The sequence below is a fragment of the Tauraco erythrolophus genome, chromosome 9, assembly GCF_009769465.1.
Source record: "Tauraco erythrolophus isolate bTauEry1 chromosome 9, bTauEry1.pri, whole genome shotgun sequence".
Taxonomy (NCBI): domain Eukaryota; kingdom Metazoa; phylum Chordata; class Aves; order Musophagiformes; family Musophagidae; genus Tauraco; species Tauraco erythrolophus.
This window is the reverse complement of record NC_141473.1, coordinates 13,956,553-13,973,495: the sequence shown is the minus strand read 5'-3', so window position 1 is coordinate 13,973,495 and position 16,943 is coordinate 13,956,553. Positions and strand designations below refer to the sequence as shown.

The 16,943-nt window shown below is 37.9% G+C and overlaps 1 protein-coding gene across 2 annotated transcripts in view; it reads left to right on the top strand.

Moving 5' to 3' along the window:
- SLK (STE20 like kinase) overlaps window positions 1-16,943 on the top strand; it is a 49,578-nt gene that overhangs the window by 24,100 nt on the left and 8,535 nt on the right. Inside the window, exons 3-13 of one of the 2 annotated variants that reach the window (XM_009980147.2) lie at window positions 285-333; window positions 1,823-1,972; window positions 4,546-4,618; window positions 4,833-5,027; window positions 5,698-5,779; window positions 6,780-6,908; window positions 8,153-9,571; window positions 10,892-11,022; window positions 11,274-11,397; window positions 11,672-11,851; window positions 13,861-13,953. In XM_009980147.2, the coding sequence (XP_009978449.2) occupies window positions 285-333; window positions 1,823-1,972; window positions 4,546-4,618; window positions 4,833-5,027; window positions 5,698-5,779; window positions 6,780-6,908; window positions 8,153-9,571; window positions 10,892-11,022; window positions 11,274-11,397; window positions 11,672-11,851; window positions 13,861-13,953 (2,625 nt within the window). The remainder of the gene's footprint in view (window positions 1-284; window positions 334-1,822; window positions 1,973-4,545; window positions 4,619-4,832; window positions 5,028-5,697; window positions 5,780-6,779; window positions 6,909-8,152; window positions 9,572-10,891; window positions 11,023-11,273; window positions 11,398-11,671; window positions 11,852-13,860; window positions 13,954-16,943) is intronic. The other variant, XM_086616353.1, reaches the window with a different exon arrangement.

The window sequence follows — 16,943 nt, the reverse complement described above, 5'->3', positions numbered from 1 at the left end:
GAGCTGACTGTTGTACTATGTTTGGTAAGTTTTATTACGCAATTTTATCTTTGGATTAAAACTTTTGTCTGAGGATCTCCAATAATAAAAAAATAATTTTCTTGAGCAACACAGCCCTACTTCTAGCTAGGTAAGAGTACCAATGTTTTGCAGAGGTTAGTGAAGTGATTTCTCAAGGCCAAATAGTCTGAAACTCAGGTCTGCCAATAATGCTCCCTTAATCAATGGTTCAATTCAGTGGAACTATTTAATTTGTAATTCGTGTATTCTTTTTTTATATACAGATCCTGATTGAATTTTGTGCAGGTGGAGCAGTAGATGCAGTAATGTTGGGTAAATAATAAACTTAATAACATCTTAAAATTTTTAAATATATATTTAAGACTTCTTTCACGTGTATTTTTTTGAAATGCAAATATTTATGTAATTGATGCTCTGTATGTGTTGAATGTTGGGGGATTTAAATTAGCATTTACACCTATATCTATGGACATTATAACTTCTTAAGTTGGATTAATTTTCTCTCATTTTTCAAGTGCTTATTTGCTTCTCAAAGCACTTTTTTTTTCTTGATCTTTTAAGTGAATGTGATAAGTTGTTCTCAATGCTTATGGAGGTCTCTATTGTTATAACATAATGTGTATGAGCCCTTTTCAAGATCGCATTCTTCCCCTTCCCCTGCCATCTTCCAAATTACGTGGTGATAATTTTTTACGTTGCGTCAACCTTAAAGTTAGATTTTTCTATGGTTATTCCACAAATTAGTTAAACGCTAATACCAGTAAGTAAAAGATCTACTCTTTAACATCTTTGTGTACCATACAAAAGAACCAGTCTCTAAAGAGTGTAGCTTTTCCACAGTTCAGATAGGTAGGTCTACATAGAATCATAGGATCATAGAATAGCATAGGCTGGAAGGGACCTTAGCGATCATCTAATCCAACCTCCCTGTCATGGGCAGGGACGCCTGTCAACTAGACCAGGCTACTCAAGGCTCCGTCCAACCTGGTCTTGAATACCTCCAGGGATGGGGCATCCACAACCTCTCTGGGCAATCTATTCCAAAGTCTCACCACCCTCATACTGAAGAATTTCTTCCTAAGATCCAATCTAAATCTGTTCTCCTTCAACTTAAACCTATTTCCCCTTGTCCTATCAGTGGACACTCTTGTAAAAAGTCCCTCCCCAGCCTTCCTGTAAGTTCCCTTCAGGTATTGGAAGGCAGCTATTAGGTCCCCCCGAAGTCTTCTCTTTTCAAGGCTGAACAATCCCAGCTCCCACAACCTGTCCTCGTAGCAGAGGTGCTTCAGCCCCTGGATCATCTTTGTGGCCCTCCTCTGAACACGCTCCAACAAATCTATGTCTCTTATGGTGGGGACACCAGAACTGGACACAGTATTTGAGGTGGGATCTCACAAGAGCAGAGTAGAGGGGGAGAATCACCTCTCTTGACCTGCTGACCGTGCTTCTCTTGATACATCCCAGGATGCGGTTGGCCTTCTGGGCCGTATGAGCGCACTGCCGGCTCATGTTGAGCTTCTCATCTATGAACACCCCAAAATCCTTCTCTTCAGGGCTACTCTCAACCCACTCTCTGCCCAGTTTGTTTACATGGTTCATAATGAGGAAGGTTTTGGGTACAAAGGATGAAATTTTTACTGAAAGGAGCAAATAATTTGTGGTAGAAGTTTTTCTGACATATGATGTTCAGAATCTGCCAGATAAATTAATTTTTGAGTATAACTCCAAACTGATTGCCATGAGCACATAATAACATGAAATGCAAAAACGTTGTGTTTATTTCTGTCTCTTTCTCTTGTAGAGCTTGAAAGGCCGTTAACAGAGCCGCAGATCAAAGTGGTGTGCAGGCAGACACTGGAAGCATTGAACTACTTGCATGAAAATAAGATCATCCACAGAGATCTAAAAGCTGGCAATATTCTTTTCACATTAGATGGAGACATTAAACTAGGTAAGCATGTTGCATATAAAAGTCTTTTTTGGAACTTTGCATGATCTTATAATTGTGTTTTCCTTAGGCTGTTATTTGGCAGAGTTCAGTATTTATCTATTTAAATATCAATCTGACAATGAGAGTTTTTTCGGATGCAAGTGATTGGCACATCTTTCAGACTTCAAAATCAGCAGGGATAGGCGTCATATCAATATCTGTACCCAGTTGCCTAAAGTCAGACACAGGTCCTACTGTTTCTTAGTATAATGTTCTTAATTATACTTATCTTTACTATAGTAACATCAGAACTTCCCTTTCGAAGTTGTTAGTTTAGAAAATGAACATTGTTATCACCAAAAACCGGTACCTGGTACTGTTGTCTCTTCCGTTATTGAGAGAGAGAGGGAAGTAATAATCTGAATTGCTCAGCCTCATTTTTCTATGTCTTTTTTAATTGTTCATTGCACTGAAATTAAGATAGAACAGTCTGGAAGAAAATTAATATGAGCTTTCTATCGTTGGTTCCTATTATTTTATCTGAATTTAAGCAGTCATCCACATTTTCCCTCTGATGTAGTAGGGAATCCATGAGGATTCCTCCAGGAAGAACTGGCGAAGAACTGCAGGTGTTGAACAGCATCTCTTCGTTCAGCCAGGAAAATATAGAAATTATCTGGATCCACTTTGTCCAGGTCTTCATCGGGGCGAATGCTTATAAGCTGTTGGCCTTTGCAGTGGGTCTGCTGCTGTCACAGTCCCGTGACATTGCAGCTTGCTTTCAGGCTTCAGAAACTTCTTTCTGCATGACACGTGTGATTAGTTTTACTTTTAGTTAGTTGTACTTTGGATGCAAGGTACGCAGAGGATGAAGGTAAGGAGAATCAGAAGATCACCACAGTGAACTGGGGCTCTAAATTCCCAGCCTTGCTACAGATGCTCCTTTTAAACATAATTCTCAAATATATCTGCTACCTGACTCATATTGATCACAGTGTCTTTGTAAGGTACAGTGCATCATATCTGCTGAGAAGCTGAGAGTATTGAAGAACCTGCTTTGCTAGATTGATCAGTTAAGTGTATCTGTGCTTTTCGCATGGATTCCCTTGCACAGGATTATTACCTGTGCATATACTTTCATGTGCCTTTCTCTTCACCTGCAAAGTATGGGTAAATTTACCATTTTGGCTTTTCTTGGAAGCCTGAAGATTTAGTGATGGACTCAGTCTCATAGACCTTATTTATAAATGTAATAGAACCAGTATCTTAATTTCTTAGTACTACTGTAAAAGAAATCACAGATTACAGAAAGAGTCTCGTGGTCAGAGAGAGAATCGTTTGTTTCTGTTCAGTTCATTTGCCTCACGTGACCTGGCTTCTCCTCATATGGCCTGGAACTATTTTAAGCTTTTGTCAAGTTTAGCTGATGAACAGAACTCTGTAGGCTGTCAAGATACCACTTTACAGTTCAGACCACCGGGAGATTTCTTCCACACATACATTTAGTGATGTATTCAGGTTTGCTAATTAAGATTTCTAAAAAAAGATCTACTTTAGTTTTGAAAAGTGTACAGCATCCCTCGAAAGAGCATTTTGCTCCTTTTAAACTATTTGTATTTTGCTTCTAGTACACAAAGAAATGGGCAATTCCTTGTTTTACAAATATGTGAATGGCAAATAAATTTCCTTCATTAAATTTTGTTTTTATAAGAATTTGAGTTTTATTATTTCAATATCTGTAGTCCCTCAAGATTTCAGATTTTGCATTTGAACAAATAGCTCTCTTAATCCCTTTTTTTTTTCCCACAGAGCAAAATTAGGCTTCTCAAGTGTTGAGCCCATCAAGTAATTTTATACAGATTAAAGGCAGACATATGGCTATTTTGTCCCTTTGCTTAATATCTAGATCTTGATTAAGAACATTGCGTCTATAATAAGCATATAGCACTTATTTAAATGTCATCTTTTTTTCCTAAGTGAGAAATGTAGTGCTTTATAGACAAGCAATATTAATTGCAAAGATAAAGTTGATTTTTGGGTGGGTGTTACATCAAAGATGCGTATGTGAGCTTTCAGTTACATCAAAGATGCATGTGTGAGCTTTCAGATATTTTCTATAAAGTAAGAAGTCATGTGGAAGGAAACCCATAAGATAAATGGAAAATCTAGCTTTTTGAGAATGTGAATCCTGAAATTAAAAATCGAATGAGTCGTTGAATTAATGAGAGTGCTAATATGCCATGTCTGAGGAAAACAGCCTTCATAGGCTAAAGAAATTATTTTCTAATTAAAATAATTTAACTTTCTTATTCCTATAGTAAGTACATGCATTGGTCTTGTCCCACGTGACTCAACAGTAGCATTACTTTTTTCAGCAGTGGAGAATAATGTTTATTCAATGTCTTTTATTAGCAATGCTATAGAATCTAGGCACTCAGTTATCAAAACACAAATTTTTTTATCTGGCTTTGAAGTTTTAATACTGCAGAATGTTTGCTCTGGAACACACAACGTTTTAAAAGGTGGTTGTAAAATTTAAAAATGTGATGTGTTTTCCACCACCCAGTTAACAGCATTTTACTGTTTGCTTTAAGCGGATTTTGGAGTATCAGCTAAAAACACAAGAACAATACAAAGAAGAGATTCTTTTATCGGAACACCATATTGGTAAGTGCACTGTTTTGCTGACTCTTTAGTATGAACTGATATCATAATATTACCTTGGTTAATATTGCAGGCTTGGTACAATATCTTGTCAATAAATCAAGTGAGAGTAAAATGTGCTTCTTAAAATGCTTCAGTGAATTTGTCTATTCAGAATGCTTTTCGGAGCAGATAAGAGTGCATTTTCTAATCTAGGACTTTGTTATTCTCTTTGCAGGATGGCTCCAGAAGTAGTAATGTGCGAGACCTCTAAAGACAGGCCTTACGATTACAAGGCTGATATTTGGTCTCTGGGCATTACTTTAATAGAAATGGCTCAAATAGAGCCACCTCATCACGAATTAAATCCAATGCGAGTGCTTCTGAAAATAGCAAAATCTGATCCGCCTGCATTAGCACAGCCTTCAAAATGGTGAGTATCTAATTTACAACTTGCCCAACCCCAGCTGTAGATTTTGAGGATGAGGCACACCAAGTCACGTGTGTACTGAACTTACGTTCATGTCGAGCTTTACGGGACTAGCTTTATGCATCAAGTCAGGTACATGTTCTGTACGTGTTCGTACGTCTAAACATACCTCTCTATAGATCTTATAACTGGAACTATGGCTTTTTTGTTGTAGTTCTGCACAGAAGATTTTATAGTGAAGTATTCTGCAGATTTTGCATTATAGTGTATGCAAAATAGCTTTTTGCAAATGCAGTAAAAGATCTGAAGGCCATCTGAAAAAGAAAATTAAGTGAAAGGAGACTAAAGTATTTTTATACAAAGAAAACATTTTAAAAAGATGTGTTATCTATTTGTTCATTTTAATATCTGATTCCGTTAGCGATATAGTGGAATGTGTGTATTATAAACTCAGAGCCAAGAGTAAAGTCTTCTGTAAATGGAAGAACATTTTAAAGGTTGGGTTTGTGCCACGTTGGCTTCTGCCTTCCTGTGCTGTCTCGTGTTTCTCTGAATCGATAGCAGGACCTGGAGCTGCAGCGTAGATGCATACGAAAGCAAAAGTGTGTTTCACTGTACACTAGTCTGATGTCAAGACAAAAGAAAAACCGCTATCCGATTGCTTTTTGTGTAGGTCATCAGATTTTAAAGATTTTCTGAAGAAATGCTTGGAAAAGAATGTAGATGCAAGATGGAGCGCAACTCAACTTCTGCAGGTAGGAAGAGTTAATTGTTCAGAACTATTGTTTAAAAGCAAGCGTATTTTTTATTTTTCAGAGTATTTTATTTATATTTTTCAGTATTATAGTAACTATTTAAATAACTTCAAACTAAATATTCATACACAATCTGGTTTTAACATTGCTGCATTGTTCTTTATTTGGTAATTAAATGACACCAAGCACAGATCAGATTCTTTGTTTACATATTTTGATGTAATACAACTAATTACATAAGTATTTAAGTTTTACTTTGGTACTTATAATGGATGAAGGAGATATTTACCTAAGTAGTCAATTGCTGACAGGCTTTTTAAAAGCTTTAGTGCTCAGCCTTCCTCTATAATGCTGTCATTGCAGAATAGCTAAACAAGAGTAGATGTGACTGAGTACACTGGATTCCGTTTAACGTCAGCATGCATTTACTTTATCCAGAATACATCCGGCATGTGTTGAATAGATTTTAAGCAGCAGGGCCAAGCAGAGAAAGAAGATTCAGACAGTAGGAGAGGAACAGGTAGCTGTTTCTTCTTAAAGAAAAATACAGAATTCTGTCGTCTTGTTAGGAAAAGTTGTTCTAAAGACAAAGCAGACTTTTTCTGGAAAGAATAATTCTAGATAAAGCTTATCAGAAAACAGTTAAACTGTGGAGCTGAAAAGAAATGAAACCCATTTCCAGGAAAAATAACATTTTAAAAAACCTTTCTACTTTTATTCTTTGGATTGTGAAACAGGTCAGTATAAGTGACTTATTTTTATTCTTAGCAAGTTTGTTAGACTACTTACACGGTATATTTGAATACGAATGTTTTGCTTTTAAAACTTCTGCAGAAAAAAATGCTTAAGATGATTATGATTAATGTTAGTTGTGAATCCTCAAGTTTGAGAAAACAAAAGTAACATTTCTCTGAAGTTATATTTCTTTCAAGTTATGATTTTCCCATTGTGTACAATGAAGTCAGCACTTAATATTGTGCTTATTTTTTGTTTTCACAAGCATCCGTTTGTTACTGTAACTTCCAATAAACCAATAAGAGAATTGATTGCAGAAGCTAAGGCTGAAGTTACAGAAGAAGTCGAAGATGGTAAAGACGAGGATGAAGAAGAAGAAACAGAAAATTCTCTGGTCAGTTTAAAAGTTACTCTTTTTTTTAAATATGCAGCTACTTTCAATCACTAGTTTCCTACGGAGAACTCAGTTTCTGGTGCTGCTCAACTTTTGCATCAAGTCTTCTAAGAATAACAGCATAAACATACTGTAATATTAATACAAAATAAGTAGTCAGTGTTTTCAAAATTAGTGTGCTCTTAAACTCCTTAAGAACTAATAATAAAGAATATTACCTAATAAAGAATATTATTTTCATTTATTTTTATGAATATATGTAGTGTAGAATTTTAAAAATCAGATACCAATTATGTGAGGAAATCTTTTAAATGCACTTTTGACTTAAAAGGAATTGTTTTCTGTGTGCTTAGGAAAACCTTAAGGTAGGAAACGGGCAATCAAACCCTGCTCGTTACCATAAATAGCTAACCTGGTTACGTTCCTCATGGCAAATCAGAAGCCTCATCTGCAAATTACAGGGTTCTAACAGTAAACACAGGCAGAGATATTGCAATCACTTTGACGAGTGAAAGGGCAATTGTAGTTAAAATGATACTTTATTAGTATATTCTTTTGCATGGCCGTGTAATCTGGTAACATTCATCCATAGTCTGGCCGCAGCCATTTCTACAGCTGTGTAACTGTCTCCGTTCTGGTTCCGTACTGCCACTTAATCAGATCTGCTGGAGGTTTTCACCATTTCAGTGGAGTTTTACAGTGATTAAAAACAGACCAAAAATTTTTCAGACATTTTTAACAAAGAACACAATGAAAGGCGTTCTTTTTGGTGAAGCAGAAGTGGTCCTAATATTGCGTTTTTGTTAGTGCTGCACCGACTAAAGCCACACAGCTTCTTCCTAGCCAAAATGGCACAAAGACGTGTCTTTGAAATCCAACTGTAGATGGGACTACTGGGGAACTGAACTAATAATAAAAAAAAAGCAAAATGATTGGAAAAAGACTCTTGGAGATTCTGTTAAGTGTGAGGCAGAGGGCTGACCATGGTTCCCTTCCTTCAATCACAGTATTTTTTACTGAATTATGAGGGATGGAAGAGATTTCTTGTGAAACCATTCTGTTCAGAGCTTGTCTGCAGCTCATATGCTTGTTCTGTGGTAATACCAAGTAAAGAACTCTGAGATTATAAAATTCGTATAACTCCGCCTGTAAATACAATATTCATCTCTGTCCAGGTAGTCTTCAATAGAACCGTGCTTTAAGTTAGAAGATGATTAAATATTTTTCTTCCTTTAATTTTTTAGCAGTTACCTGCAGACAAGCGTGCATCCTCTGACCTTAGTATTGCCAGCTCTGAAGAGGATAAACTTTCACAGAATGCCTCTGTTCTGGAATCTCTTTCTGAGAAAACAGAAAGTAATGCAATTGAGGACAAAGCCAGCACTGTATTTCCGGATGACAAAACAACTGGAGATGAATCTGAGGACATTAAATTTAGGAAAACAGCTGATAACATTTGTGATACTGCTGCTGATGGTACGAAAGTGCAGAATGGCTCTGTGCCAACTGGTGAAGATGACAAAGGGAAAATATTGTCAGCTGAGAAGACTAGAGAAAGCCTGGAAGAAGCACATGAAGATACGGAACCCCAGAGAGGAGGGAAAGAACTTGATGCTGTAACAAAATCAGAAATAAAAGATGAACCCAACCTAAAAATAGAGAAAGAAAATGACATGGGAAATGAACAGACAGAAGATAATACACCGAAAATAGTACCTACAGCTGAAACTAGTACAGAAACTGAAGAAACCATTTCTAAGGAGACTCGTGAAAAAGAAGAGAAGGAAAACAGAACAGATGTCTCGGAAAGCAAGGAAGAAAAGGTCCCTGCAGAAAATACTACAGAGCAAAAGAAAGATAAAGATGAAGGTCAGAAAGAGGTAATAGACACCACTGCAGAAACTCCACCCAATGCTGCAGATAAAATGGCTGATGAAGAAAAGGAACTAATAAAGCATGGAATTGACAACGTTAAGGAGATAGGTGATATTGCTGAAACACGGATCAGTGATGGGGATAAAATGCCTGAGACTGAGGATAAGCCAGTGGAAAGTCAGGCTAAGCAGGTCCATGAGATAATCAGCTCTGAGGGAACTCTATCGGAAAGCCAAGATAAAGTGATCAAAGTAGACAAGAAACCGGCAGAAAGTGAAAACGAGGATATTTGTAATATAAGCAGTGTGGAGGAAACAGAGATCGAAGACCGTGGAAAAGATGACATAGACCAGAAGGCAATACAGAGCAAACCTGAGGATATTTTAAATAAAGTGGTGGATAAGCTGACTGACATGGACCAAAATGCAGAAGGGCACAGACCTGAGAATATCCAGGAAAACAATATCCAGGTAGACAAAGAACATGTGGAAGTTACTTCTGATGAAATAACGAAGAATAAGCTTCAAGATACTGCTGGTGAACAAGCCGATGACTCTGAGGTGGCTCCGGTCCCCAGTATTAGTATTAGCACTGAAGAAAATGAGAGAGTCAAAACAGATAATCAAGACAACACTGAAACTTTACAGCAGCTGGAATCAGAGAATCTGAAGGAAAACGATGCAGATTCGGGCACTGGTTCTACAGCTGACAATAGCAGCATTGATTTGAACTTGTCAATTTCTAGTTTCCTTAGTAAAAACAAAGAGACGGGATCGATATCTTTACAGGTAAGTATAAGCAATAATATATTTTCATATAAAATCCAGTGTGAGCGTGAGCCTAAAATTATCTCCGAGTTCGACCTTTGCAATGAAGAACATTTATTGAGTGAGAAATTAGTAAGAGAGTGTGGAATACAAAACTTTGTTGAAACCACAGTATTCTGAATTGCACGCTCTAACGCTGTCTGGATTTCGTGCAGTTATGCAGCAAAGCTGGAAGCTACGGCCCTGCTGATTTTTTTCCTGACTTTGTTACATAATTGTACTTTAACAATGGGGACTAGCGTGTAACAAGAAGTCTGACAATATTAGAGGTGAAGATTGGCGGATGGTTGTAGTTCATAGCTGATACTCAAGAAGACCAGTTCAGTGCCTTACTCTGCACAGAATCCCTGTTTAACAGGACAGATCTCTTAAAACATCTCATCTTATGTTGAATTCCTGTCGCTTCCATCTTCTGTCTCTCTGTTTAGATTCAGAAGCTCTAAGGCAGATGGTCTCTCCAGTTTGTTTATTCCGAACACTGTACTCCTCTGGCTGTGCTATATCAGTGCGATCGTGCCAGTACAAATGAGCTTCTGAACTTCATTTATATCTTTACACTAACATGGTTGTAGCCCTACTAGGATAGTAACTGCGTAACCAGGGGGTTGAAGAAAAAAACCAAACACAGCGCCAAAAAACTCACCCAAATAAAAATCACGACTTGGCATAGGTGTGCCGAGCATGGCTTCAGGATGTTTGCAGCAGCCCTGGCACAGTGGAGACAGTTTCCGCCGGGGTCTCTCTTCTCTTGCGATGAAACAATAGCAGCTCTGAGAAGTGAGATTGCTCCAGTTCTGTCGGCAAGATCGTCACATGGTTTTTGATTAATATACGTGACTAAAAAAAATAAACTCGGTTGTTTAATTTATTTCCAAAGCAGAAGTAAGTAGGTGAGTAAATTACTGTTCTGTTCCAGTACTGTTTTTTGGAATTAGATATCTTTTTTTGGTGACTGGTAAAATTATGGTCAAAAGCAAACAGTAACCACAACTGTCTTCAGCTCTTGAAAATAAAACTGCATCAGTTCTGTTCAGGGTTTAATCTATTTTTTTTTCTACTTCTGGCAATTTAGATGATTTATAATTACAGTTTTCCTTTGCTGACTAGAGAAAGTTTCATTACGTTAGAATTTTTCAAGTTCTCACTTGACTGGTGAGGTACCTGATAAGCGAGAAGAACTCCTAATTGCTATATGGTAGGCCTTCATGGAAATATTTGAATTTAATATTAAGAAAAAAGAGGAAAATAAGTACAGAATAACTCTACCAATGCTTTATTCAGGAAACTAGAAGACAGAAAAAGACTTTAAAGAAAACTCGGAAGTTTGTTGTTGATGGAGTAGAAGTGAGCGTAACCACATCAAAAATAGTTACTGAAAATGACTCGAAAAGTGAAGAAATGCGATTTCTACGGTAAGTGTTTCTAAAAGTAAAATTTACAAGAGGTTAGCAGCTAATTCTTTTATCTTTGCATGAAAGGAGGAGGCTAATGATCTTATTTCTGTAATACTTGGTGATTAATTTCAATTCTGTTAGTGGAAAGTAATGCAAACTGTTTCTTAATAAGACAATCAATTCAAAACCAATTTTACTGGACAGAAGTTGTAGATGCTTTTTTCATCTTTTGTAATTTTCCACTTCTTTTGTTTTCCTATCAATATTAGACGTCAGGAGCTAAGAGAGCTGAGGCTTCTTCAGAAAGAGGAGCAGAGAGCCCAACAGCAACTCAGTAATAAGCTTTTGCAGCAGCGAGAACAGATGTACAGGCGTTTTGAACAAGAAATGACAGTGAGTTTCTGGATTTTGGTGCTCTTGAAATGTGACTTCTTGACGGAGTAGGCAGAATACTGCTGGCAGCAATCAGGTGTTTCCTGCTCTGATGGCTATAGCTTAGTTTTCATTCCAGCTAATGAATGGCCCTGTTTTCCCTTGCGCGGTGCCCAGCTTGTATGCTAGAACTGACCTGCCAGAACAGTTCCTCACGGCCATCCTCTGCTGTGGTACAGCACTTCACTGAACAGATTTTAGTTTTCTAAAAAAAGATGCCAAATTGTATTTACAGAGTAAAAAGCGACAATATGATCAAGAAATAGAAAATCTGGAAAAACAGCAGAAACAGACAATAGAGCGCTTGGAACAGGAGCACACAAATCGGTTACGAGATGAAGCAAAACGCATCAAAGCAGAACAGGAGAAGGAATTGTCCAAATTCCAGAACATGCTGAAGAACAAAAAAAAAGAGGTAAGAGACAATGATGATAATACAGAAAATAAGGAGTGTGGGTGTAGCAAACGGTTGAGATTAGATCTCCCAGAAGCCGTGTCAGCCCCGTGTGCTGTACCGAGTTGTGGAAGGGTTACTAGCAGTCAGTATTATTTCTTTCATTTTGCTGCCTAAAGTGAAATACAAACAGCTAACAGGAAGATTTAGGTATCGACTCGATCTAGAAAACATCACCAAATTACAAGACTTCATTTTTCACAGTGTCTTTAATAAAATAGTTTTTCTGAAATATTAAATCAAGAAGTATTTTCTCAAAGATTGTGAAAAATACTTCAGATTTCTACTTTAAACAAATCCAGCTATAGCTACTTGGTAAATACTTATCAAATTAGAATGACAAAGGAAAGAATATGGTCTTGATTACTACCAAGAACCACTTAAATTCCAGAGATGGGGTTTTTTTGGTTAATTTGTTAGATTTTTATTGAATGTGTGCTGCTGTTGTTTAGAATTCCTTTATATGAAATGACAGCAGTGATATGGATTTAGTTTAACTCAAAAAGGAAAGCCAGGACAGAAAAGTCTGGATAACCTAAAATCTTGTGCAGCTGATTTCATAGGTGTCATACAGCTAAGGCAAAATGGATGACATTAGACACTGACACCTTACGCCATTGATTTGCTTGCATTAGAGTAAGAGAAGGTGATGGGTTTCGATACAGATTTTGCATCTTAAAAGCTGTTTTATTTCATTTTCAGATGAGTCGCGTAGTGCTCGTTCGTATATAAACGGCTCTAGCGTTTGTTCTGATAGTTACCAGACTCGGAGATTTCGTGACAAATCCATACTGTCCATGCTTTTGCATAGAGTGATCCTGTAGTACAAAAGTGCATTAAAAAATGTCAGTTGTATTTGGTTTGAACCATATGCTCATATGTAAATAACGATTTTTATTCTTTTGCGGTGCCTCTTGCATTTTTGAGCTCTCTCTATTTACTGGTGATTGGGTCCTACATGGGAAAGCGGGAAGAATTTTACGTGTTGCTCTGAGCTCAAAGCAGTTCTTTCATGGAAACAGGAATAGCATGTGGTGATTTGGACTCTGTTTTCTGATTATGCTTCCACTATCAAACAAACAGGCGTTTGTCTTTGGGTGCACAGTTTTGTATTTAAAGCTTAAGACGACAATTTGAAGGAAAATGCAGCTGGTGCTCTAAAACTACCCATGCTATATCAGAGTGTGCAATGTTACATTTTTATAATTCTTAAAAATAAATAAAACACATCAGAAAATTAACAGATTAATAGTTGATTTAGCCAGGTTATATTTAGAATCTTTCTACTAATCTAGTCTAATTCACCTTGGACTGAAACATGTTCCATTCCAGCATACATGTCATGAAAAGTTTCTTGAAAACGTACTTAGTTATTAATGAGTTTTGCTTTTAAATTCTTCAGAACCAGACACTTAGAACCACCTAATATTTTGTTTGTAGATTATTCTAAAGACATAACCCGTGTAGATGCCATTTACTGTTGGAGACACTAATAATGGCATCTTACAAATTCATGTTTGAGACAGCGTCAGAAGTAGCTGGTTTTCAGTGGAAGTTGTTTTAAACTTCCAACCATTTTTCACAGCTTTTCCTTGAGATCAACATACTCTGTAGTCCTTTTGCCATAGTGCTTCAAGAAAATACCACTCGCGCAGGTGGTGGTTTTCTTAAGCGTCAACTATTGTGGCCGCTGCATGAAATGGCGAGCAAGAGGTGGCCGTTTCTGAGAGCGCTGGGCAGCACTTGCACGCAAAGAGAGGCTGGCACGTTCCTCCTTTCACGTAACGCACGCGCTGTCCCTTCTCTGCTCCTTGCGCTCTTTTCACCGAACTAACACCCCTGCCGCTGCAGTGATGCACGCTTCCCAGTACCTCTAGTGCTTGACCTGCATGTCCTATGTTCACAGTAATGCTCGCTGTGGAGAAAAAGTGTTCTTTTTGCCACCTTCTGCATGCTTATATACACTGTAGGTTTTGTGTGAAGTGGAGAAAGCACCAAAAGAGCTGAGAAAAGAGCTCATGAAACGCAAGAAAGAGGAGCTTGCACAAAGCCAGCATGCTCAGGTAACAACAGCAGCTTCAAGCTACTAAAATACAAAAGGCAGCAGTATTCACACGGCTTGATGATTTCACTTCTTGTTGTTGTTGAGTGAATATGGAACTTAACTCAAACTAACCCTGCGTACTGCTCTCTCTCTTCAAGTACTCCCGTATCACATCCCGTAGAGTGTACTGTGTAGACACGTAGCAGCAGCCTTTTCCAGGTTTGTGCTGTGAAGTGTAGTATTTTGTATGCTGTACTGAAAAAGAATGGTATTTTCCTTCTGCACATTTATTTACAGTGCTTTTATGAGTGGTAAGTACCCCATAGGTCCATCAAATTATAATAAAGGTTATGGTCAGAACTAAGTTTTGAGCAGTATAAGCGCAGGGAGGAAAACGTACGTAATATGTAAGTGTGAGGCATCTTGTTCATAGAAGCGGAACAGATGAGGTAAAATGAAGTTATTTAAATGTCAAAGGGTAGGTGTAGGAAAGCTTTACAAGACGTCATAGATAATTTCACGCCTTCAGACTTGCTACTTTTATATGACCCAGCTAGAAAGGGGGCTAGAATTTTGGAAAAATACTGGCTTTGTGATGGCCACAGCTTGTACAGAGTGAGTTTGCACCACAGCAGAGCAGGCTTGTTTTGAGTAACTTAAAGATGGAATGTTTGTGTGAGTGGCCTAGCAGAAAATAGCAGCAACTTTATTTGATCAGGTGTCTAATGGAGGAGGGGATTTCCCAGGATAGAATGTGACTTGAGTTGCAGCACGTGTCTCTGCACTTTTTAAGGAAACAATTAAAAACCTACATTTTCATAGTGTTTGTAGTGACTTTGTTTCCTTTGCTTGTTTCAATTTGTTCACGTGAGCAGGGTGGAAGACAGTTTCAAAGGTGAAATATCCTTACTTGCAATGATAAGTACTAGACAAGGTGCAGATGTTTAGTTGTAGAGTATCTAGAACTTCTGGCAGTGACTACTTTTGCGTGATTAGCCTTGACGTTTTAAATGTATATTACTAACATACAGCAGATCTCGTTTCTTCTTTTTTTTTTTAAGAACAGAAATATATTTCGTTATATTCTGACATAGGAAGTACATTGTGTCCCGCAGGGTGTTGCTCAGGTTATGATTCAGTCTTTTCAGTTGTCTTCATGTACACTTTTCAACGCACAAATGCAGGATGTAAGTTGTGAAACGCAAAGCAACAAAAGTTTTATTTCCCTGATTTTCCAGATGTGTGTTTTCTCTTCTCCTTCTGCTCATATGTGCTGATCAATGTCACTGCTGTCTCCAAACTAGTTTGCATAAATATGTGTAATTATGCACTATTCATAGTAAAAAGATCAAAATTATCAGTAGTTATTAACTCTGGGGAAGACACTGAAGTTTCACACAAATGCAGCATGGTACTGTGTTCTCTGGTGTTTTGGTTGTTCAGCACATGTGAGAAACAATGTGTGACTTCTGTGCTGTGTGTGCAGTGAAACCATGTATTTTAAAGATATCTGAGTTTATTTTAAGATACTTTTTGGGCAAAACCAAGGGATAATTTTAAAAAGGCAGACTGCCTTGCACTGTCTGCCTTTTAACCACCAAACGTGTTCTTTAGTAAAGTCTGTGGCCTTTATTGTGTGTGACACTTGAGTAGACGTGGGAACTAGAAGGGCCAAAGGATTTTCCGAGATTGCCTGGTTTATCTTTTGGTGCCAGCAATTATAAATCTTCTTAAGATTTACCATGCAGAAAGAGCAACAATGATACTTAAATGATTGAGTAAAGCTCAAGCATAATTGCTTTTTGACCATGACTACTCTAGAGCAGCTTTCCCCCCACTCCCTCCAAATGAAAAAAATTCCTGACAAATTAAACACCGTCTTAATTATGTGTCTGCACCTTCAGAATAATCAACTTGGAGCTTTCCTATCCTTTTCATCTGGAAAGGGGATCAGAACAGTATTTTCATCAGTCTGTGTATTTGATGAGGTATATCTGACTTAATTTACAGACATGGCCTTCCCGTTCCTTTTGTACCCTCACATCTGCCACTGTCAGAACTGCTGTCCACTGGGAGAGATGAAAGCCTCATCTATGAATAACTTTCTGTGAAGATGGAAACCAGGATTCTCCTGGTCATAATAAAAAACACTTTTAATGAACATTTAATTCTGTATGCTGCTGACAACTCTTTTAGCAAGTAGCACAGGTTCAGTAAAAAAATATAAACGCATAGCTCAGGGGACCCTTCCACTGATCATCTGTAGCCCAGTACTGTTTTCCTGCCTTATCCCATCTCCCTTCCGATAGACCATCTTTAACATTGCTTTGTTACATGTAACAGCAAATGCTTCAGCTGCCCACCTTGGCTCTGATAGGACACTGCCATCATCCTTCCTTTTGACCATTACATCATGGTAGAAACATCTGCTTTAATTTCTTGTTCCTAAAGAGTGCGTGTGTGCATGCTTGCATGCTTATAGATGTGTTGTCTTGGGGTTTTGGGGGTTTTTGGTAGTTGCTGAGAAGAAAGGCAGCAGTATGGTCTTGGTGCATGGGAGGGGGATTCCTACTGCTTTCTGCTTTTCATAACGTGATGCAATGGAGTGATACACCCTGGATGATGGGAAGATGCGGGTGATGTGGGGACTGCATCAGGCAGACTTTGCGAGGAGCCAGCTCAGCTCAGCTCAGCTCAGGGGTGACAAGCCTGCAAGTCCTGCAGAATGCAGTTCCTGCAAAAGCCGTTGGGTGTCTTCGTAGCAGTCTTGCACAGCTCCCAATCTCAGTATCTTTGTGTTTGTGACCAGACAAACCACTCAAGATTGAGAAACAAATCTGAAACCTAGCTGTGTAAATAAATAGATTTTAACTAATTATCCAAAGCAAAATAACCATACACACTTTTATTTTCTTATATCCGTGAGTAATTAGCCCTTGGTATGATGAGATCAGCTTTGTATTTATCGTTGCTAGCTTTGAACCTGCAGCTTGTTTTGAGGAGGGACAA